The sequence below is a fragment of the Schistocerca cancellata genome, chromosome 2 (genome assembly GCF_023864275.1).
Source record: "Schistocerca cancellata isolate TAMUIC-IGC-003103 chromosome 2, iqSchCanc2.1, whole genome shotgun sequence".
NCBI classification, from domain to species: domain Eukaryota; kingdom Metazoa; phylum Arthropoda; class Insecta; order Orthoptera; family Acrididae; genus Schistocerca; species Schistocerca cancellata.
This window is the reverse complement of record NC_064627.1, coordinates 120,788,496-120,813,981: the sequence shown is the minus strand read 5'-3', so window position 1 is coordinate 120,813,981 and position 25,486 is coordinate 120,788,496. Positions and strand designations below refer to the sequence as shown.

At 38.8% G+C, this 25,486-nt stretch overlaps 1 protein-coding gene across 7 annotated transcripts in view; it reads left to right on the top strand.

Moving 5' to 3' along the window:
• Positions 1–25,486, top strand: part of LOC126161371 (protein transport protein Sec31A) — a 154,667-nt gene that overhangs the window by 57,915 nt on the left and 71,266 nt on the right. For 5 of the 7 annotated variants that reach the window (XM_049917146.1, XM_049917145.1, XM_049917139.1 and 2 more), the window contains exons 11-16: positions 2,785–2,871; positions 8,659–8,712; positions 12,854–12,968; positions 13,063–13,217; positions 14,812–14,962; positions 21,416–21,561. In XM_049917146.1, coding sequence (XP_049773103.1) covers positions 2,785–2,871; positions 8,659–8,712; positions 12,854–12,968; positions 13,063–13,217; positions 14,812–14,962; positions 21,416–21,561 — 708 coding nt within the window. The remainder of the gene's footprint in view (positions 1–2,784; positions 2,872–8,658; positions 8,713–12,853; positions 12,969–13,062; positions 13,218–14,811; positions 14,963–21,415; positions 21,562–25,486) is intronic. The other 2 variants (XM_049917141.1, XM_049917142.1) reach the window with 2 other exon arrangements.

Genomic DNA, 25,486 nt, shown 5'->3' with positions numbered 1-25,486 from the left:
GGGTAGAGACAGTGTCAGTAAGGAACTGTCCTTATTGACATGAAATGTTGTAAATCATGACTGTATAATAGGAGGAGGTTATCAGTGTAAAGCGGTTTGGCAGAAGTGGTAAAAATACAGAAGTTAGTGTGAAACTACAGTTTTTCTGTTCAAATGATTTATCTCACATATTGGGCTACATTTGTAAAGCATGATACAAAATAAATCAGAGGACGAAGACATCTGTGCAGATTGTCATTGCTGCATTTTTAGATGGTTCTTCAGGAACCCGTGTTTAACTGACGGGTGGTATTCATTTCTTTATTCTACTCAGGTAGGTTAATTGAAAGAAGGTGATATGGCACATGAGTTGGATGTGTAGTTAGTCATCATATAGTCTATTTCGAATCCTCATCTGGCTGTCCTGAATTAGGTTTGCTAGAACATTCAAAATCGAGAATGACTTTCTTAGGAGACCACAGATAGCTTCTCTATCACTCTATCTCACTAGCCTTCATCAGATTATTTAAAAACTGTAATTTAAGGCATCCATTTCAGTTCCTCATCAATGTTCACATCCAAAGATGTTGAACATTCCATTTTAGTTACTATGTTTGCCAACCTTATTCTGCTGTTTCTGATTAACAAGGAGGAGCTGGACCTTGCAACCCATCAGTTTTGAGCATTTGTGAGATACTAGTCTAGGAGCCCTCAAAAGTTGCCCCTGTGAAAATGTTTAGGTTACAATGCCTGTGCCATTACATGGAATCAATTTTGGATCAGATGGAATTGTTAGAACACACAACAATTAGGAAATTTTATTTATACCTATCAGATCTGCAATCTAATAGTTTCTAAGAAATCAAAGAATTGGTCTTTTTAATGTCACAAATGTACATCATTAGAAAAACCCACACTAACTGTTGCGGTTGGCAAATGGTATGAGGCCTGTATTTAAATGTGTAGGTAACACTCAGAGCACACAGCTATGATCACACTTTTTACAATATTTTTTTATTCTTAGGCAAGAGGATGTAAACTGTTGTGAAAGTTATAGATCAGCGTAGGCATCTGTGAACTTTTATGAGACATGTTTGATTGTCTGTACATATCATATTTTTTGTATTCTATATGTTTCTTCTCACAACATATATTACTCTTTTTTGAAGATGAAAAAATGACCAGAAATATTACACAATTAAAATCTTTTTATTGTATTTTTTTCAGTTTAGCTATCTAAATTGTATAACTCGAGGCTTCCTAAATGCAATGAAAAAGATGGTCTCTGTATATCCTCATAGGGAGTACACCTAGTTTATGTACATTACACAGTTGCCATAGATATTTCTTTTTCTCTCTTTCTGACAACAAGACATGTTTCATACAGTGTTATAGCACATGTGGTATGTGTCAAAATCAACCATGAAGAGAAAGGTGTTCATGAAGGTAAACCATAATTGGCATAAAATATGTGCATGCAAGAAAATTGCTTTCAGTTAGAACGCTTGGTGTTAAGAATTTATCAGCCTTCTGTGCTTTTATGATGAAATTTAACAAAATCGTGTTAAGAGACATATGAGCACTTGTTCATCTTCACTACTGTGGAGCACAGCCCTTCTAACTGAACAAATGCTCATAGCTCTTAAGGTGTGCAAAGTAAATAAATAAATAAATAAATAAAGTCTCTTGTCAAAGAGTTAAAAATATTGACAAAACTGTGTCTGAACCTGCATTGTGTGTGATCTGAACATGGCCCTTGTAGCACATGCCCATGTTCTCAGAATGGGATATCCTTATCATGTTTGTTTGCAACAGCTCAGAATATTTTACAGAATGCAATTAATCACACACACACACACACACACACACACACACACACACACACACACACACAATTTGTCTGAATGCGAGCTGTCTGTTTTCATTCTGTTTTGTGTGCCTGTCAACGTCTTTATGCGTCTATTATTCAGCGAGCTGCTATCTTCACTCCCGAATGATGTACGTTCTATCAGAACTTTCCATACCATATTTGTATTTTACAGAATGTTACTTCAGAAATTGTCAAATCAATATTTAATAAAACAGATGGGAAATGCATACCATAACTTTGACAGAAAAAAATGGTTTCTTATGGTAATTGAAATTCCCGGTGGACTGTGAATCATTTAAAGAATAAAGATAACAGCTCACTAAATAGCATATGTGTTGAGTTGGCAAAAGGCTCATAGCTTTTGGCCGTATGTATACCATATAGCTCGAAAAAAAATTTGTCCAAAAGCTAGCAAAGTTCTCGGTCTTGTTGATGTACTTTCAGATGACTCAGTGCCTTTGCTATTTGGCAAGTTATCATTATTCTTAAATTGTTTGCTTATATTTACTCACTGAATGTAGGAGTCTAGACCCATTTATAGGCTTTTGAATGACATTCTTGTAATCCGTTTTCCTGCATCTTCAGAAATTGTACAACAAGTGTAATGATTTTGACATAATTACACTATTTTAATCACATTAGGTTGCATTTGTGCCTTGTAATGATACCTAACTGTATTTATGGTTCTTCAAGCTTCTAGACTTCTTTGAATGTGGCATGAAATACCTTTCTTATGTAAATAATGAGACAAATGCTTATTCCACCTATTCTATTTAACAACTAACAAGTTATTTTTAGAATTCTGAAATAAACATAGTTTATTTTAATAGGCCACCAGGACTGTTTTTAGTTGTATTACAAGTCCATACAAACAATGTGCATGTACGTTTGCAACTGCTTAGACAAAGGTGCTGAAAATAATTATTTTGTTCCAGCTTAGCAAATTTGGAAAACCTGCTAATGCAAGATCCAGCCCAATGCTTGATGGCTTGAATGACAGGATGGCAGCTCTTGGACGAGAAGTAAGTATAATGCAACTTTGTTTGTTAGATGAAAACTGAATTTCATTAAGGTCTTCTTCATACTTATTCTTCAGTGGCATGTAAAGTGTGCTGGACCAGGACTCGAACTCGGGACCTATACCTTTTGTGGGCGAGTACACTACTGACTGAGCTACCCAAGAATGGCTCACAACCTGTCCTCATGGCTTTACTTCCACCAGTACCTCATCTCCTACAAGTTTCGCAGAAGGGCTTCTATGAAGTTTGAAAGGTGGAACTAGCACTCTGAGAAGAAAGGATATTGCAGAGACATGGCTTCGCCACAGCCTGGGGAATGTTTCCTGAATGAAATTTTCACTCTGCAGTGGAGTGTGCACTGACGTGAAACTTCTTGGCGGATTAACACTGTGTGCTGGACTGAAACTTGAACTTGGGATCTTTGCCTTTCACGGGCAAGTGCTTTACCAACTGAGCTACCCAAGCACGATTCATACCCCGCCCTCACAGCTTTACTTCTGCCAGTACCTCATCTCCTACCTTTCAAACTTTCACTTGCACACAAAAGGCATTGGTCCCAAGTTCAAGTCTTGGTCCGGCACACAGTTTTAATCTGACAGGAAGTTTAATATCGGTGCACTCTGCTGCAGAGTTGAAAATTTCATTCCAGTAGCATGTAAATATTTTACTCTTTTCAGTGTTAAGTGTAGTAAGTTGTATAATCAACAGTGAAATGATACCAAGTAGAGGAGTCACTTAACAGACAGTCACATTTAAAGTACCGTACATTGAAAAGTAAATTAAGCTTAGACTAGATATCAGCGTCGTACTTGCATGATATGTCAGTAGCGTAACTCGTTACCATCGTCAGGTGCGACCTGACACTACTACTCGAGTGGACCTGGTCCACTATTCATGCTTGTGGCCTTCCCCCTTCACCAGGCGCTCCCTCTGTGGTCCGCGCCTGCTCGCTGCAATCTTCTAGAGCATTGCCATTCCCTTTTCTGCCCACTGCAGTCCTGGGTGTTCCCTTTGCGGTCCGCACCTGCCAGACACTCTCCTGGGTGTTCTATCTTCATTCTGGTGCATTTGGAATCCTGTCTGTGGTACCAGGCATTCCCCCTGTCGTCCTCTCCCGCTCACTGTGATCTGCTGGAGTGTTGCCGTTCCATTTTCGGTCCACTGCGGTTTGAGATGTTCCCTCTGCGGTCCGCGCCTGTCGGTCCCGACCCTGGGTGTTCCATCTTCGGTCTGGTGCACCTGGAACTCTGTATGGGGATCGTTCTCCATGCCCACACCTTCAGTTCTTCTATTTGTGGAGTGCTGTAGCTGTCCTCGTTGCTTCTTCAGCAATTTCAGAGCAGGATCCCAGGCTCTACGTAGCTGGTACCCTGTGTCATGGTTCATGAGATTATCGGTCACTTTTATCTCTATTGACTCCCTTATAACACTGTCCCAAAATCTGGGTGTCTGTGCTAGAAACTTGGTTTCTTCATAATTCATGGCATGACATAGTTCTAGGCAGTTTTCAGCAATGGCTAATTTTGTTGCCTGTCTTAGTTGGGTGTGCCTCTGATGTTCCTTGCACTTGATATCTACTGTTCTTGTTGTCTGGCCAATGTATGACATACCACATCGGCAAAGTATATTATAAATCCCTGGTTTCCGTAAACCCAGGTCGTCCTTGACATTCCCCACCGCAAAGAGAACACCCAGGACTGCAGCGGATGTAAAAGGGAATGGCAATGCTCCAGAAGACCACAGCGAGCATGCGCGGACTGCAGAGGGAGTACCTGGTGAAGGGGGAAGGCCACAGGCATAAATACTGGACCAGGTCCACTCTAGTGATAGTCTCAGGTCGCACCTGATGAAGGTAATGAGTTACGCTACCGAAATATCATACAAGTACGATGCTGAGAACCGGTAGAACACCCAACAACCCAAGATGTCCTTAGATTGCTGGGAAAGCCTGAAGAATTACAAGCTTAGACTAGCTTAGTGGACTTTTAAATGTGTCTGTATGCTGCACAACGCCTCCTCTATGTAGTGATATCATTCCATTTCATTTTTGTTATTCCATCTGGGGTTTTCCGTTCTAAGGTGTAATGAGATTCATGTAGATAAAAGATAATTAATAATAAACTGCAATTACGTTAAAGTGGTTCACAATCTGTGCTGACTGGTGTGACCTGTTTACATTACACCTGCTCTGGCGAGTTCACTTTCTCATTAGACTTGTAATTGACTAAATCTTTATTTCTTTCATTTTTACTTTCTATCTCATCGTGCATATTAATGTGAAAATCCAAATTTGTGTTTCTAATGATTGTCATATGTCTGTGAGCATTTGCTTTCAGTTCAGCATATTTACAGGTGTTCTTTAGAGAAAACAATATTTGGAAATGAAACTACATTGAGAGAAGATGATAAAAAACTTGTTTCCTATGTTCAAAACAACCACTAAATGTATTTAATGAAATCTCTTGGCTGTAAGTTGTGTTTGAATGGTCTTTGTAATAAGGGTTGTTTGTATGAGAGTAAAAGTAATATTAACAATATTTGTGATAGAAGAGGAGTGTTTACTTTATCTACTGGCAAAATGTGTGAAACTGGAACAGGGCACCAACAAAAAAAATTTGGAGATGGGTATAGTCAGGCAACGGTCAGTTGACTCAATAAAGTAAGGAGCTTCTTGGTGTCGTAAGAGAGCTAGGCTATGATCTGTTTCGGATCACTGCACAATTGGAAAATCGTGCGGGAAAATTTAGTGATGAAAATAATACCGGGAGGCACCATATCAACAATGTACAGAGTGATAAACTGGACAATAACAAACCAACTTCAAGCTTTACTCCATACAGTTAAAACTGCTAACTGCATGTGTGAATTGCAATTTGGAGTACACAATCAAACAATGTTTTGAGTGCCGGAAATTTGTTGCAGTGTGACACACAGCAGTGGACAGGATTCGAATAATCAATAGAATGGACATACACAATATACAAGTTTCTAATGCTATAACACCCAAATGGGAACTGTTTCCCAAAGCAAAGTGACACATGATGACATGGAGCATGACACAGGCAATTCATATAATTGTTGGACTTAAAATTAATGGGTAGCTTACACTATCTGGCATACTTATGGGGTGAACATGAGAAAGTAACTTGTCATCCTAAATACAGCCTTATGTATGCAAATTTTCTCAAGATTCTGATATATAAAGCTTGTGATAATATTTTGGCATAAAACCTCATATAATAAAAGAAATGTAATGTGAGTTATACAAAAGTGCCATCAATATAAGAAATAACTCAGTGGACAATTCTTGCAGATTTCCATACAAAATACTGAAATGTGAATCTTTTGTAACCTATATAATTACTCTTAAAATGAATTTGTTTTCTGTTGTTATGAGAAACTGTTAAATGGGTGGGGGGGGGGGGGGGGGGGGGGGGGGGAGGAGAGAACAGTCAACACTTCATTGCCTAATTTCATGGTGAGTCAAAACTTCATAATTTTCTGGAACCACTGAACTCATTGTCTGTTGTGAGCAAAATGATATTTTTTCATAACCCATACTACGTTTGTTGATGTTGATCTGATGGACATCTGTACACTTTTTCATCACATAAGTCCACTAAATAAACAGCACTAGCTGTACTTTTGAGAAATGCTGCCCCACAGTGTTATTTTTTTTCCCCCATGTAACCTTAGACTTAACATTAAATGTGTACTCTGATTCAGATGCTTCCAATAAGTTTACTTTCACTTTCCTTATACCCTTTCTGTACTGAAACTTCCTTGATGACTTGAGTGAGTCTTATTGTGAAATAACAGATACATTACATGAAATCATTCTATCGTCTAGAGAAATAGTATTCTGCCATCTACTCAATCTTTGTAATCCCTTTGACATTACTTTGAACTCTCCTTCATGTAAATAGTCCCACATTAAAACCCACATTAATCATTTTCCCAGATCCATGTGCTTCAGTCCCTCCATTATCAAAACTATGCAGTTAATTCTTTATTGAGGCGGACTATAACTCACTTAATCCAGGTGCTAACAGCATCATTGCAGGATGAAAATAATCCCAGTCCATTCACTGTATCTCCGTGTTTCAGTGCGAGTTATCCCCAGTTTGATAAAAAGATGGCGCCCTCTATTTCCGCAAAACAAAGCTTACTTCAACCTTTTTGTAGACACTAATCACATCCAACTTGGGGAAACAAACTTGTGCTCTCTGTTGCTGTAAAATGAGAGTTCACAAGTGAATTAAACACTGAAGAGCCAAAGAAACTGGTATACCTGTTCCTAATATTGTGTAGGGCCCCTGCGAGTTTGCAGAAGTGCCGTAACACATTGTGGCATGGACTCGAGTAATGTCTGAAGCAGTGCTGGGGGTAACTGACACCATGAATCCTGCAGGGCTGTCCATAAATCTGTAAAAATATGAGGGGGTGGAAATCTCTTCTAAGAAGCGGGCTGCAAGGCATCCCAGATATGCTCAATAATGTTCATGTCTGGGGAGTCTGGTGGTCATCGGAAGTGTTTACTCAGAAGTGTGTTCCTAGAGCCACTCTGTAGAAACTCTGGACATGTAGGGTGTTGCATTGTTCTGCTGGAATTGCTGAAGTCCGTCAGAATACACAATGGACATGGATGGGTGCAGGTGATCAGACAGGATGCTTCCATATCTGTCACCTGTCAGAGTTGTATTGTATCGAGAGTCCCATATCACTCCAACTGCACATTCCCCACACCATTACAGAACATTCACCAGCTTGAACACTCCCCTGCTGATATGCAGGTTCTATGGGTTCATGAGGTTGTCTCCATACTCGTACACATCCCTCCACTTCATACAATTTGAAACGAGATTGTTCTGACCAGGCAAAATGTTTCCAGTCATCAACAGTCCAATGTCAGTGTTGCCTGGCCCAAGTGAGACATACAGCTTTGTTTCATGCAGTCATCAAGAGTACAAAACTAGGCCTTTGGCTCCGAAAGCCCATATTGATGATGTTTCGTTGAGTGGTTCGCATGCTGACACTTGTTGATGGCCCAGCACTGAAATCTGCAGCAATTTGCAGAAGGGTCACATTTCTGTCATGTTGAACAATTCTCTTCAGTTGTTGTTGGTCCGTTCTTGCAGGATATTTCTCTGGGCACAATAATGTTGGAGATTTGATGTTTTACCGGATTCCTGATATTCACAGTACACTCGTGAAATGGTCATACGGGAAAATCCCCACTTCATCCTGACCTCAGAGATGCTGTATCCCATCCCTCATGCGCTGAGTATAACACCACGTCCAAACTTACTCAAATCTTGATAATCTGCTGTTGTAGTGGCAGTTCCCAACCTAAAAACTGCGCCAGACACTTGTTATCTTATATAGGCATTGCCAACTGCTGTGCTGTATTCTGCCTGTTTACATATGTCTGTATTTGAATATGCGTGCCTATATCAGTTTCTTTGGTGCTTCAGTGTAAATACAAAGTGTATTAGTTGTGACCAATGATCACTTATCAAGTTTTTGAAAGGCTCACAGAATGTTATAGTGACATTGGTAAGGTTTCAGGGTCTTGTAAGAGCCAGTTTGTGGCTGTGCAGTGGAGTACCAGGCTGCAGCAATTTAATATTGGCATCTTTGCTTGGACCATTTAAGATGATACACTGCGTTAATAGCATTCCTAGAGTAGATTTATGTACTTGGGACCTCAGCAGTTTGTTTGATGTTTTTAAATAGTTAAAAATAGATCCATTTGCTCTGATTACTGTAGCAGTTTGAATGCATTTTTAGAATGGTACTCTACCTGATGCTGAGGGATTGGAGGAAACTCGAGCAAATGGTTTGGTAAGAAAAAGTTTGTGTCAATTTTCAACAGTTTTTGAGTCATATTTATCACTTCTTTCATTGTAACTGGTTATCTTGCACTCAACCTTTTTAAATATTGTAAATAATGCTGCAAGGCTATTTTTTGTAGTTTAAATCTGGTACCAGTTTTTGTAGCTTTAAAGATTTGGTAGTGTTGTGTGTATTTTCTGCTGTTGGCTGCATGAAACCATGTAGAGTATCTTTCTGTGTAGAAGCAATCAACCATGTCAAACATATACTCACAAACCTAACAGATGAGAGAGAATTATTGCACATATGTACTTCATATAGAGATATTCTCACAGCTATAGGAGCCTTTAGAAAAAGAGGGGATTATGCCATGTGACTTAGTGACTGCACAAATCTTAAATTAAAGATTAGTAGCCGTATTATCGGTATAGAATCAGTATTTGAGCAGCAGATAGTTCTTTCATACATCGTGATACGAAGTCAAAAAGTTATTGGATGTATTATTGGAATGTTTACCATGACCCCTTGATTTAGGTGCACATTAACTGGTACTGATTACTGAAAGACATGGATATTCTAACTATTTAGTGTTATCATCATACATAATGAATCTACGATACGTCTCATGAGAAAGTGTCCAGAGTAAGTTCAATATCTGCTGGGATCTATAAGGAGAGTTCAAAAAGAAATGAGCCAGAGGCGTAATTACACAAACCAGTACCTGTACGTTAGAAGTATTGGCCCTGGCTGTTGAGAGACTTGTCCCACTGTGACACAAGGCGGTGAATGATGTCTCATTAAATCCCCGGGGCTGCGATGTTAACCAGTTCTATACATACAGCTGGACATCGTTGTCATTTGAGGTGAATCATTTGCCCCTCAGAGCCTTTTTAAGAGAGCCAAAAATGACGTAATCACAGGGAGAGAGGTCCGGACTGCACGGATGGTGGCTGAGAACCTCCCATTTGAATAGTGCTGTGACTGTGTTGGCAGTATGAGGCTTTGCATTGTTGTGGAGCAGAATGACCCCATGGGTGAGATTGCCTGGTCGTTTTGATTTGATCGCTTGGCGAAGGGTGGTCAAGGTTTGCGAGTAACGATGGGCATACACTGTTGTCCTGTGCTGCAGGAAGTGAATCAGAAGGGGGCCATTTTTGGTCCCCTTAAAAAGGCTCTGAGGGCCAAACGATTCACCTCAGACGACGACATCCACCTGTATGTGCGGAACTGTTTACCATTACAGTCCCGGGAATTTTATGAGACAGCCATTCACCGCCTTGTGTCATAGTGGGACAAGTGTGTCAACAGCCAGGGTCAATACTTCTAATATACACGGGTACTGGTTTCTGTAATTATGCCTCCAGCTCATTTCTTTTTGAAAGCCTCTTATAAAGAAGTGTGTCATTCTGAACAACTGTATCCAAGCAATATGTTGTTGAAATACAGTCCCAAAACTTTGCTGACAGCTATGACCATCATTGCAACTTAAGTCTTATGCACTTGTATTCATATGTTTTGATGCATCAGAACACTTGCTGTTTAGTGCCACTAAAGGAAAATATTTGGGTTTAGTGTGTGTTGTCATAACTACCATGCAAACATTTAGGCTTTTGACTGTTATTGTGAATGGACAGTAGGCATAGTACAGTGGTGTGGCATTGAGTATAAAATCACCATCCAAAGTGACATACAGATTTTCTCAGGAGAATCTACCTTGTTAAAGAAGCTAAAGAGGCCACAGTTATGCCTTTCCTCACACTGTGTCTTACCAGTAAAATAGACATGCATGTGTAGTACACTATGTCCAAACCATCTCTGTTGTGTCCTGCCTCCTCATCAAATATGGGGTGCCTAGGAAACCTGCTTCTTGGATCGCTGGACAACAATTCAAGCAAATCGTAAGAATGAATTTTTGTTACAGTAAGATAAATGACAATACTTAACTTTGAGAATTTACAGTGGTTTGCCGCAAGCAATGGGCGACAGACAAATTAAGACAGTCTCTCAGTATATGCAATTCCTAATACAAGGGAAATTATACAGTTCCTAAGTCGCTGCTGTAGAGCTCATAAACGGCTAGACTTCAACTGGGCTGTGGCCAGGTGGCGTGGCACTTATGTCGTCCTCACGTAGAGGCCGCTGCTGTCTGCGTGTCATCCTAGAGAGGGGTCAGTCAGCGTACTACTGGCTGACTTCGTCTCGCAGCCCTCTCTGTTCTACATTCCTAACTGTTGTGCCAGTGCTTGACTTTTACGCTGTAACAATCTCCTTATACAGATTAAATTTCTTACTTATCCCAACCTTTTTTTTTTTTTTTGGACATATAGCTTATTAAAAGCAAGTGAAATATGTCATCTGAGCATCTGACCAGGCAAGGTCCTACAGCAATCAGTATCAAAAGTGTTTAACACTTTATGTCTGCAAATAATGCACAATGACGGTCAGTCTCTATCGAGACGAATAGTGCCCTTCCTTTCCAGATTCTCTCCAGTGGCACAAAGAATATGCTAAAGAGGTTACCAAATAGGCTGTGAAAATTTTGAGTTTTGCATCTTGAGAGAATTCATCTTGTAAGGGGTAGCTGTAGTGACTAATTCTAGGTAATTATGGTATGGCTGGCAGAACAACGGCACAATTTAACACCGGACAATGAACTGCCTATGCTGGCTCATTCCTCTGGTTGTGTATCTGCTCACATACTGTTAATATGCTAAAACATGACCCAGAATCCAGGCTGCTATGGTGACCTATCACTTGAAATTGTTGCATAGTTGAAGTGCCACTGGTGTAGATATTGGCAAACATAATCACAAGTGCTTTTGGTGCTGTAATATTTATTTCCATTTGGATGGCTGGAGGTATTTTAGTCCGCTGTAGTATTCAAATTGGCCTTCGGGTATGTGGCAGCTTTGTTTCTTTTGATAAATGTTTTGTAATGTCTTAATTTATTTTCAGGTTTTAAGTAGTTGATAGTTTGTGAGAGTATTTACCAAATTTTCCAGCTGCTTTATGAAGCTCATAAAATGATCGATCTTTAGACGTACTTGTTTGAAAAACCATTGCTCAACAACTATTGTTTTGATTTCTGTCTCCATTACTAGTCAGGATTTGCGGATCTTATGCTTTTATTTGCCTTTATGAATTTTAGGCTCTTGGACTCGGTGAATGCTATTTCTGCCTTGATTAGCTCCTTATGGTTGTGAGAAAGAGTTATGACTACTCTCTGTCATGTATATAAGTATTACAATATTATTTTATATCTTTTGAACATTGTGCACTGATACTGATTAAATCATACCCTTGTGCTTTACTGCTTCTAGGTATGCCACAGTTACTTTACTACTATAGCTTGCTCAATTTGTTCAGTTCTGTAGGAATGATTTTTCTTACAACTTCTTTCTGTTTTAACATTTTTTGTTTACAACTTTTCGTACTAGATTATGTACTCAATTCTGTGTAAAAATCAGTTCAGACTAAAATAATAATCGGCTTTAGTAATGCGCAGTGATCACTTATTTAGCAAATGTCCTAATCGTCAGTTCAAGTTGCTTGTTTTTGCATGAATGTTTTTGGGTTTGACAATAATGGGTCGCAACAGACCTTGTATCCAAAGAGAATCATTACATGGCTCATCAGAGAGAAAAGAAAAACAAGATTTTAGAAGTAGTATACTGAAGACTATGTAAGTCAATGACACAGGAAAATTTAAAACTGAATCGAGTCAGATGGTGAAATTTCATATCACCAAAGCTATTCCCAGCAATCCTGGAAATAGTGTTCAGATCTTTAAACGGAAAAAATAAAGAAGAAATAATTGTTAAAGGAACATACCTGAACACATTGATGAGGGTGGTTTTTTCCCACAGCTGAAGACATTGAGAGGGTGGACAGCAAAATAAATAAAGAGAAGAATAAAAATTGTGTTAACACCTTTTTATAAATTGAATATAGTTTTCAATATGAAGATTCCAGTTTATTTGAAGTGTAAAGTTACCAATCACATATAAGTATGCATACACAGAATTTCTAAATTTTCTGATGTAAACTATGGCATAACAAATGACTAAAAGATTATGATCATAATAGTTTTTTGTATTAATGAGCTTAAATGCACCACAGACATTGTGTGATATTTTTTGTCATTTTTCAGCCTCCAGATGGTGATGCAGCTGCTGCAGCCTTTGATGCTATCGCTGCAGCTGCCTCAAATACTACCAGCAGGCCTACACCACCAGCTTCACCATTCAAGATATCAGTTGGTGATGGTGAGCTGTTGTGCACCTATTTCACTTTTACATTCCTGTATAAATGATTGATTGAAGCCTATGGACTGTTATAATAATTATTTGCTTTTTTCAGACATAAATGGATTGATTTCTCAAGCACTGTTGATTGGCAATATAGAAGCTGCTGTTGACTTGTGTCTTGAAGATGGACGAATGGCTGATGCTATTATTCTTGCCATGACAGGAGGAAGTGATTTGCTGGCACGGACACAGTACAAATACTTCCAGGCAAGTGTTGCAGTTGATTGGAAAGAAATAAGTAAAATTAAAGCAAAAAAAGATCTTTAGTGTTTCTTCATATTTGATTATTTTTATGAGTGTTAATTGTTCATATTGAGATAATATTGAACAAAACTATGAAAATGAATTTCTTTCTCTCTTAGACAATTTCAGTAAACTGAGGGCAATGAATTTTTTATGTTAACACTGATATTTTGTTTCTTTGTGTATTTATTTCTATACCTTCCCTTGAGGTGATTGAAGATACAAGATTACAATATCCTTTCAAGTTAGTGGTGACACTTGGCTTAATATCTTCCACCTCTTTGTGGGGTCAAAACTAACAGAGAGTAATGTGCTCTGTCCTGCCTTTTAAAGATTCTTCTCTCTAATTATAACATTTCTTAATCATCGTGAAGTGACATGTGAATTTTTCTTGCAAAGAGATCTCAATATTATTATTCAGTGGCTTTTGTAGCTGCTGCCTCAAGGGAGGCAACTGTATTTCAAATCATAACTGTCCAAATTTAAGAAATTGTTTCTTATGAAGCTGAGAATATGTTACATAATTTTATACAGTAGTAGTGTCCAATCCAGCTTTGCTAAATAGGCTGCTTGCATTTTTTCTAAGTTTGTTTCATAACGATTTTTTAATGAAATTACACCTCAATGTATTTTAGTTAAAAGAAATGCCAGATGCAATTGATGATTCTTTGGAAAAGAGATTTGCTGTCACAGATTTCTGTAAGAGCGCAGGTCCTAGACCACAGATTGTAATATTTCAGAGGAGTATTGCTCAGTTACCGATGACATTTCTTAAGCTACACTCCTCACTCTGACCTACCCCTTCATCTCCCTGGGTGGGAAGTTGTCAAAGACTGGTTTTAGGTTTAGTCAAGCTGGGTTTCCAAAATTAGGGGCTGGTTGACAATGTCCAATTTTTATTACTCTAAGCTTTGAGCATGCTTTATCCAATGTCATTGGAGACCAAAGAAAGAATGAGTATTTTATATAGTGATGCAAGCATTAATGCCTACATGTACTGGCACACATGTTAACTTATGAAATTTATTAGCTCTGAGTTTGAGAGTAATAAAGGTATTCACAAGTACAAAGCTAAGAAGAAAAAAATATCTGCATTATTCTTCAATGATTCTAACTTTGGCACAGAAAGGAGTGAACTGTGCAGTTGTAAAACTCTTTGACAACCTCCCCTTGGAAGTAAAATCAGTTATAAATAGCAGAAGTGTTTTCAAATATTGATTGAATTTTTTCCTTAACAAATTTTTCTGTACCGTAGAGGGATTCTTGAACAGAAATAATTGGTCATTTTGACAGAAAAACCCTTTAAGTGGCCAACATGTAACCACATAAATGTTTTTTGGTAATGTGTGTTTTATGTTTTTTCGTTTGGCACATTTCACACCATAATGTTCATCATGAAAATGTTCTATAGAACATGTAGCTAATTATCTGATTGAATATAGTATTCTTGCTCGCATTTATCAGAATAATTTTGCCATTATTTTGTAATTGATTATATTATTTCAGATTTGTTTTTGGAATCGGAGATACTAATAAATATGATTTTCCCTCTGTTTAGCAGTCAAAAGGCCCACTATCATCACTCATCTCAGCTGTTGTTACTGAAGATTGGACACAAGTAATGCAGTCATGTCAAATTGAAAGCTGGAGAGAGGCTCTTGCTGCAGCTTTGACGTACTCAAAGAATGAAGAATTGCAAGTCCTTTGTGGTAAGAAACCTCTGTTCCATTAGGCTTCAGTTTTTACAAATTATTTTTTAATTACTGGTGAAATGAGAATCAGCAAAGCATATTAGGAGCAATGTGTGCAGGACAACACGGTCATCTATGCAGAAATGAGATAAAAATGTGTTGATTTGAAGTACTATCATTATAGTAGAAGTAGAAGAAGGAAAATACACAGGTGGACAATGTGGGAGAAAGAAAGCAGGTGTGAATTACAAGACAGCAATAATGAACAGACAACATGAAGATTAGGACAGAGGGGAGACATTTGAAAACTGTGTGGAAAGTTCTGACAGAATATAAATAATTTATGAGTGAAGGAAACAACATACTGAGTAGTAGAGGTACAGGCACTGTTATAAGCGTGTGACAAGGGCAGCAGAACTGGTGATTTCGTACAGTGCATGACGACATGGGGAAGTGGATTGAGAGGGGTGAACAGAGAAAGTTGTGGCTATTAGTGTAGGGATGTGGGTGCAGGGGGTTAGCAGAGATTGAGACCGTACTAGGAAATTGTACCCTTATAATCTGGCCGTTGGTGGTTAGCAGTGAGGAGAATTCCCTTGCACAGTATGCTGAAGATTTCAAAAAGGTCTTAACAGTTAGGTGCCATTTCCCTAAAACTAGCCACCAAACAGATTTCCCACACCACAGCCTCACACAACCCTAATCCTCTCACCAACCGCTAATAACCAGGTGCAAAAGAGCACTCTCCTCACCACCCAGCATCATGCCAGGCTGGAGAAACATATTATAGTGCTTGGAAATAAGTAGTATTCTACTGCCTACCCAACCTACACAGTATCTTCATTCATCCCTATGCCATTCCCACTACCATCCCCATGCCACATGGGTTATAATCTATGGTAGATCCAGGTGCAAGGCCTGCGTGATATATCCACTCAGAACATTCTACTCAAATTCATCAAAGGTTTATCCTATCCTATGAGAGGCAGTGCCACCTTTGAAAGCAGCCATGTCATATACCAGCCCTACTACAGTTTCTTCACAGTGTGTTGTTATGCAGGCATGACCATCCTCCAACTTTCCACTTGAAAGAATGACCACAGAGAAACTGTGGCCAAGAGCACAATTAACCACCTGGTGGAAGGACGTGCTGCTGAGCTGTATTCTCTGCTGTATCACTCTGAAATTCTTCAGTTGCTATAAAAGTTCTTACAGCTGAAGTAACAGAGTGCCTGAGGAGCTGTTGTTGTTGTTGTTGTTGTTGTTGTTGTGGTGGTCTTCAGTCCAGAGACTGGTTTGATGCAGCTCTCCATTCTACTCTATCCTGTGCAAGCTTCTTCATCTCCCAGCACCTACTGCAACCTACATCCTTCTGAATCTGTTTAGTGTATTCATCTCTGGTCTCCCTCTACGATTTTTACCCTCCACGCTGCCCTCCAATACTAAATTGGTGATCCCTTGATGCCTCAGAATATGCCCTACCAACTGATCTCTTCTTCTAGTCAAGTTGTGCCATAAATATCTCTTCTCTCCAATTCTATTCAATACCTCCTCATTAGTTATGTGACCCACCTATTTAATCTTCAGCATTCTTCTGTAGCACCGCATTTCGAAAGCTCCTAATCTCTTCTTGTCTAAACTATTTATCATCCATGTCTCACTTCCATACATGGCTACGCTCCATACAAATACTTTCAGAAACGACTTCCTGACACTTAAATCTATACTCGATGTTAACAAATTTCTCTTCTTCAGAAACGCTTTCCTTGCAATTGTCCTCATTTTGCTTTTATTGATGTTCATCTTATATCCTCCTTTCAAAACACTGTCCATTCAGTTCAGCTGCTCTTCCAGCTCTTTGCTGTCTCTGACAGAATTACAATGTCATTGTCGAACCTCAAAGTTTTTATTTCTTCTCCATGGATTTTAATTCCTACTCCAAATTTTCTTTTGTTTCCTTTAGTGCTTACTCAATACACAGATTGAATAACATTGGGGAAAGGGTACAACCCTGTCTCACTCCTTCCCAACCACTGCTTCCCTTTCGTGCCCCTCGATCTTATAACTGCCATCTGGTTTTTGTAAAAATTGTAAATAGCCTTTCGCTCCCTGTGTTTTACCCCTGCCACCTTTGGAATTTGAAAGAGAGTATTCCAGTCAACATTATCAAAAGCTTTGTCTAATTCTACAAATGCTGGAAATGTAGGTTTGCCTTTCCTTAATCTATTTTCTAAGATAAGTCGTAGGGTCAGTATTGCCTCGCGTGTTCCAACCTTTCTATGGAATCCAAACTGATCTTCCCCGAGGTCGGCTTCTACCAGTTTTCCATTCGTCTGTAAAGAATTCGTGCTAGTATTTTACAGCCGTGGCTTATTAAACTGATATTTCGGTAATTTTCACATCTGTCAACACTTGCTTTCTTCGGGATTGGAATTATTATATTGTTCTTGAAGTCTGAGGGTATTTCGCCTGTCACATACATCTTGCTCACCAGGTGGTAGAGTTTTGTCAGGGCTGGCTCTCCCAAGGCTGTCAGTAGTTCTATTGGAATGTTGTCTACTCCCGGGGCCTTGTTTCGATTTAGGTCTTTCAGTGCTCTGTCAAACTCTTCACGCAGTACCGTATCTCCCATTTCATCTTCATCTACATCCTCCTCCATTTCCACAATATTGTCCTCAAGAACATCGCCCTTGTATAGACGCTCTATATACTCCTTCCACCTTTCTGCTTTCTCTTCTTTGCTTAGAACTGGGTTTCCATCTGAGCTCTTGATATTCATGCAAGTGGCTCTCTTTTCTCCAAAGATCTCTTTAATTTTCCTGTAGGTGGTATCTATCTTACCCCTAGTGATATACGTCTCTACATCCTTACATTTGTCCTCTAGCCATCCCTGCTTAGCCATTTTGCACTTCCTGTCAATCTCATTTTTGAGACATTTGTATTCCTTTTAGCCTGCTTCATTTACTGCATTTTTATATTTTCTCCTTACAACAATTAAATTCAGTATATCTTCTGTTACCCAAGGATTTCTATTAGCCCTAGTCTTTTTACCTACTTGATCCTTTGCTGCCTTCACTATTTCATCTCTCAAAGCTACCCATTCTTCTTCTAGTCTATTTCTTTCCCACATTCTTGTCAGTCGTTCCCTAATGCTCTCCCTGAAGCTCTCTACAACCTCAGGTTCTTTCAGTTTATCCAGGTCCTATCTCATCAAATTCCCATCTTTTTGCAGTTTCTTCAGTTTTAATCTACAGTTCATAACCAATAGATTGTGGTCAGAGTCCACATCTGCCCCTGGAAATGTCTTACAATTTAAAACCTGGTTCCTAAGTCTCTGTCTTACCATTATATAATCTATCTGAGACCTTCCAGTATCTTCAGGCTTCTTTCATGTATACAACCTTCTTTTACGATTGTTGAACCAAGTGTTAGCTGAGGACCTAAACTGCTATATTCACATTCATTTCCTGGAATTTGCTAACAGAGCTCCTTATTTTGAAGGTTTGTTGGACTTCAAATATTTCAGTTTACAGGCCATTTAGTACACACTGACTGCGAGAAACAATTTAGTAATGAATCCAAAGTGCAATGTGTGCTGGTGTCAGGGTGACAAAATTCTTGTTCTGTCATGTTCCCTTGCATTCACTACTGAGTAAATGCCTGTGGAACAGACAAGAAGTAGTAGTAAAGAATGCCAGAGAGCACCAACAAATTGCTCACTTAAACCCGTTTTCTCCCTGAGCGAGTGGAAGTGAACGAGAATTCTCTCTCGTGTAAATGGTTGGAAAGTATGAGAAAACATTTAGTTGTGTTCAGTACCCACTCACCGATAGTCGCTCATGTTCAGTTGCTTCTTGTTGGTCTTTTAGTGAAGCATGTAAGTGAGCTTGTGGGCTATCACCACAGAGAATAACTATCTGCCATTTTGAGTGTGAACTGTTTTATTTTATTCATTAATAATCCATGCTCTGACTTTAAATATCCTGTTTGAGTGTAACGAGGAGCTAGCGAAAGACATCGACCAAGTGCACAGTTCTGGAATAATGTTAAAGAAGGCTGGAGTTCCAAATTCAGTTTTAAGTACACTGGCTCTGTGCATTTCACAATCACATACAAATTCTGATAACACATAATAATTTTCCTACTCATTTATGCCAGATGTGTCAAACACAGTGGGAAAAATAATCCTGTCCCAGTCTCAGACGTACATCGTAGCTGTAACTAGTTATCGTGTGAAACCTCGTGAGGATTCTTACGGGGGGGATATGCTGTGGTTATATGGTTGTAATAGAGTTGGCATGATACTCTCTCTTGTTACTCTTTTGTTCTCTTCTCTTCCCTTCCGTTCCCTTCAGTGTAAATGCTTGCTCCCAGGCATATATGAATGGTAGTGAAAGCTGACACATTGTCTGTGAATGCTTTGATGCTTGTTTTCTCTTCCATTCACTGTGGTGTAAATGTGACATTAACAGATATTCATTTCCATTTGCTCTTGAATACAGCAGGCCCTAGAAACCCAGAAATGATATCATATGATGATTTTTTTTCCTTGGCTGGGAACATAAGTCATAATTTACTTTTTAAATGAAATCATTGTCAGTGTTTGACTATAAGTTTTTATTATATATTTATTTCACTATTGCAATTTTGGCCGTAGAGCCATTTTCAGTGGTTTCAGTTTTCACCATGCTGTTGAAAATAGGTCTACAGTTGAAATCAAGGTAGTGAAAAAAAAAAAAAAAAAACTTTCAATCAAATGGTGGCAATGGCATATCAGATAGTTCCTGTGCAGGAAGTACGGTTCATTATATCAGCATCTAAAATCGACAAAATTTAGACAGGATCAGTTGCTTAGAAGTCTTCATTAATTCTTACTCATCAATAAAATTTTCTTTCACCTGAATTCAGAATCAACTTCTGTAACATTTCATAATCTTTGATGGGAAATCTGACACTTTTAGTTCAGGTCTTGTACATCTGCTTCTTCCACAGTTGTACTCGCGGGCCCTCAAAAATGACTCAGTCCACTAACAACGCCATGTTAGAAACAGACAGTGGCAAGCGACTCACGGCTGTTTGTGCTGAGGCAGGGTTGGTAGAAATTTCACTGAACTGAGTGTTATGTAGTCGCTGGTGCCACAAGTAAGGGTGTGATGCGTCACCACCTGGTGTCTGTTCCCTGCCGAGGGTTGCCTGCCAGAGCAAGTGCAGGGTCAATCTGTTTGTTGCATGATCTGGAGTGCTAGTCTTAGTTCATTTTGCTGGGTAATTAGTTCACTTTTGATTTGTATACGAGGATTATTTTATAATGTAAGGCATTACTGGGCCATTCCGCCTTATTGTCCAGTATGAATACATACAATATTTCCATGTTGGTGTAAATGTTATCAAGGTGTTGGACAGTGGAATTTCCAGATTGGAATATCAACAATATTATGAATAGGATAGATTGCTACTCACTGAAAAGATGACACATTGAGTTGTAGACAGACATAATGAAAAAACTGTTACACACTCAGCTTATGGCCAAAGCCTTCTTCAGGAAAAATCTCTCTCTCTCTCTCTCTCTCTCTCTCTCTCTCTCTCTCTCCCTCCCTCCCTCCCTCTCCATTCGCACACGCACACGCACACGCACACGCACACACACACACACACACACGCACACACACACACACACACACACACACACACACATTTACACAAGCAAGCACACTTCATACACACATGACCACTCTCTCTGGCTGCTTCAACCAGACTGCTGATTATACTTATTGATGGGAAGAAGTTGGGCACAAGATGCTGCACCAACAATCCATGCAGTCATGTAGCCACGTGTTGTAGGCATATAATACAGTTTGGCTTGGATGTCATAGCATGTGTGCTTTGGAAGGCAATGAAAAGCCACAGGAGAGGAGAGAGAGAACGGGCACAGAGTAGGGACATACTTTCAGAATAATAATAAAGGAAAATGGTGGATGGAAGACAAACTCTTAGGCAAACTCAAACAATGAAAATTCCAAGCTGGAAAATCAGCAATATTGTGAAAAGGATAGATTGCTACTCTCAGTAAAGATGACACACTGAATTGCAGATAGACAAAATGAAAAATTCTGTTACACACACAAACACAAGCACATTTGCACAAGCAAGCACAACTGACACACGCATGACCTCTATCTCCGGTCAGAATGCATTCTGGCTGGAGTGACAGGAGACAGTGGTCGCATGCGTGCGCGTGTGTTGCTGCCTGTCTGCAAATCAAGATGTCATCTTTTCAGTGAGTAGCCATCTGTCCTTTTCATAATATTACAAAGATTTTGAGTATTTGAGTTGCTGAACTTTTATACCAGAAAAGTAGGCTAGAACATATTTTTGTAGTAAATATACCTCAAAAGATTTATATGTTTTTTTTCATGGGATACTGCCAGTAAGAAAACTGAGTACTATATGTTCCAATCTTTTCTGTTTTAGAACTGCTTGGCAGCCGAATTGAAGCTGAGGGAAAAGGTTCACAGCAGCTGAATGCACAGCTATGTTATATTTGTGCTGGGAACCTGAATAAGTTGATAGATAACTGGAATTCTACAGAGAAGCCAACCTCTCTCAACAAGTTACAGGTACTCTCATTTTTATACTATGTTTGTGATGTGTAGTAAAATTATGTTGCCTCAGTTTCCAAAATTTGTACCTCCCAAGAACTAGAAATATGGCAACCACTTAACCTGCAGATGATTGATTCATAGCATGTTCTCAAAAGTACCTGAAAAATCTCATTAGTTTTTTTCTTGTTTTTTACATTTTGAAATTTGTGTTAATGTCAGACACTCTCTCCCTCCCTCTCTTTGCATGTTCTATCTTGTAATCTACAGTCTTGTGATTTATGTAAATGAATACATGAAAGTGTAACTGAAAGATTACATTCAATTGAGAAATGTTGATGTGGTACTTCTTATTTCTTTGTCTGCAATACAGTGTTTGGCAAGAGGATTCACCAAAGATAAATTTGGCTTGAATGAAATGTTGCACGTGTTTCCCAAACAAATCTTCCACGCTGCAGCATAATGTGGTCTGTTTTGAAACTTGTTGTCAGTTGAAAGTCTGCTGGGTCAGGACTCAAACTCGTAACATCAGTTGATGAGAGCATAGCCAGCCAAAAGCAAGGTTCCAGTTTTGAGTATGAGTCCTGGACCACAGTTTTAATCTGCCAGAAAGTCTCAGCACATTTTTTGTTTTCTGTCAAAGATTTCTGAAGTAATGCCCTGACTGTACAGTGTGATTATGTTGAATTTGTGCTATCAAACACAAAAGAGATTCCTCAATTTGTGCAATAGGGTGGTTGGGTTCTGGGTTCCTCTGAATAGGTCAGTAGTCCTGTAGATGCAGGAGGTGGCTACACAGGTAGCAGGGGCTGTGTGGTGTGGACTGGGCAGTTTTTTTTTTTTTTAGGTTAGAGGGTCTTGAGGAAACACAAAGGGCTTCAGTCTCAAAGGTTGCAGGCCGAACACAGGAAGAAGGTAGATACAGGACCCATCGGTATAACAGTTCTAATTTTTGTAGCTGTGTTGGGAAAGTATCAGAGCTCCAAGCACTAATAGAAAGTACTGATGTTCAGCTGGCTAAAGCTGGAGATGAGTTGAGCCAAAATTTTTGCGAAGAACCTAATAGTGTTCGGAAAGGATAGGCAAACGCAGTTGGTGGTGGTGTGTTTGTTGCTGTTAGAAGTAGTTTATCTCGGAACAAAATTGAAGTAGATAGTTCCTGTGAATTAGTATGGGCAGATATCATTCTTGGTAACTTGAATAAAATAATAATTGAATCCTTTTACCAACGTCTCAACTCAGATTCAACTCAGGTTCAAAGAAAACTTGACTTTAATTTCAAACATATACCCGACTTGTTCAATTGTATTGGTGGGACTTCAATTTGCACTCAATATGTTGGCGAAAATTCATATTTAAATCTGGAGGTAAGCATAAAACATCATCCGAAATTGTGCTAAATGCATTCACTGAAAATTATTTTGAGCAGTTCATGAGCCCAGCTGAATAGTAAACGGTGAGAAAACAGGCTTGACCTCTTAGCAACAAATATTTCTGAGCTAATAACAAGCATCAAAATGGATACAGGTATTAGTGAACACAGCATTGTAGTAGCGAGATTAAATATTATAAACCCCAAATCCTCCACAGTAAACAAAAAATGTACATATTCAAAAAAGCAGATAAAAATGCACATGACACCCTCCAGACAGACAGTCTCCACTCCTTCCAAATTAAAGAGGTAAGTGTAGACCAGATATGGCTTGAACTCAAAGATATAGTATTGACAGCAGTTGAGAGATCTACAGCAAATAAATTAACAAACAACGTTGCTAATCCTTGGCATGCAAAATAGATCAGAACAATGTTGCAGGAACAATGAAAAAAGCATGCCAAATTTAAACGAAGATTGTGATCCTTCACAGAAGCTCGAAATTTAGGGCAGACATCAATGTGAGATGCTAATAATAGTTTCCACAACGAAACTTTGCCTCGAAACCTGGCAGAAAATCCAAAGGGATTCTGGTCGTATGTAAAGTATACTCATTTCAAGATACAATCAATGCCTTCTTTGTGTGATAGCAATGGAAATACTACTACAGTGCTGCCAGAGCAGAGTTACTAAACACAACCTTCCAGAATCCTTCACCATAGAAGATGAAGTAAATATTCCAGAATGTGAATCAAGAACAGCTGCCAACATGAGTAAGTTAGAAGTGGAGATCCTTGGAGTACTGAAGCAACTTAAATCACATAATAAAGGCAAATCTTCTGGTCCAGGCTGTATATCAGTTAAGTTTCTTTCAGAGTATGCTGATACAATACCTCCATACTTAATAATCATATACAACCATTTGCTCGACCCAAAGACTTGAAATTTGCATGAGTCACACAAATATTCAAGAAAGGTGGTAGGAGTAATCCACTAAATTACAGGCCCATATTTTTAATGTCGATATGCTGCAGGATTTTGGAACATATATTGTGTTCGAACATGATGAATTACCTCAAGGAGAACGGTTTATTAACACACACCAAACATGGATTTAGAAAACATTGTTCTTGTGAAATAAAATTCAGTCTTTCAACACATGAAGTGTTGATTGCTATTGACACAGGATTTCAATTTGATTTTGTATATATAGATTTCCAGAAGACTTTCTACGTTGTACCCTACAAACAGCTTGTAGTGAAGTTGCAAGCATATGGAATCTCATCTCAGTTACGTGACCGGATTCGTGATTTCCTGTCAAAGAGGTCTCAGTTCATAGTAATTGATGGAAAGTCATTGAATAAAACAGAAGTGATTTCTGGGTGTTTTCCAAGATAGTCTTATAGGCCCTCTGCTGTTCTTTATCTATGTAAACGATTTAGGAGACAATCTGAGCAGCTGTCTTAGGCTGTTTGCAGAGGACTCTGTCATTAATCATCTAGTAAAGTCATCCTAAGATCAAAACAATTGCCAAATGATTTAGAAAATAATATCTGTATGGTGCAAAAATTGGCTTGTTGACCCTAAATAACGAAAAGTGTGAGGTCATCCACATGAGTGCTGAAAGTAATTCATTAAACTTCAGTTACATGATAAATCAGTCAAATCTGAAGGCTGTAAATGCAAGTAAATACTTATGAATTAAAATTACAAAAATGTAAATTGGAAAGAACACACAGAAAATGTTGTGGGGAAGGCAAACCAAAGACTGCATTTTATTGGCAGGACACTTAGAAAATGTAACAGATCTACTAAAGAGACTGCCTGCATTATGCCTGTCAGTCCTCTTTTAGAGTACTGCTGCGTGGTGTGGGATCCTTACCAGATAGGTTTAATGGATCATATCAGAAAGTTCAAAGAAGGGCAGCACATTTTGTATTATTACAAAATAAGGGGGGGGGGGGGGGGGTCACTGAAATGATACAGGATTTGGGGTGTACATGATTAAAACAAAGGCGTTTTTCATTGTGGTGGAATCTTCTCACAAAATTTCAGTCATCAACTTTTTCCTCCAAATGCAAAAGTATTTTGTTGACACTGACCTACATAGGGAAAAACAATCATCGTAATAAAATAAGTGAAACCAGAGCTCGCACGGCGTTTGTTTTTACCTACATGCTGTTAGAGACTAGAATAATAGAGAATTACTGTGAAGATGGTTTGATGAACCCTCTGCCAAGCACTTACGTGGCTTTGCAGAGTATCCTTACAGATGTAAATGCAGATGTAGATGTAGAGTAACACATGACTTTTTCATACCACAGGCAGAAGCCACTGAAAAGATGACATTGTTCAATGTGTGGATTCTCATGTATGCACCTCACTTGATAAGCTTCTTTGCTCAGAACTGGAATGGGACCAATAAAAGCTGTTTTTATTTATTGGTTGCTGTATACACTTGTAAATTAGTATAATAAACACTTAATGGTCTAATATTTCAGCTTTGTTTGATATTATGCCTGCCCTTATGTTGAGGCGATGAATTCCATTGTTTCAGTTACATTTTTATTT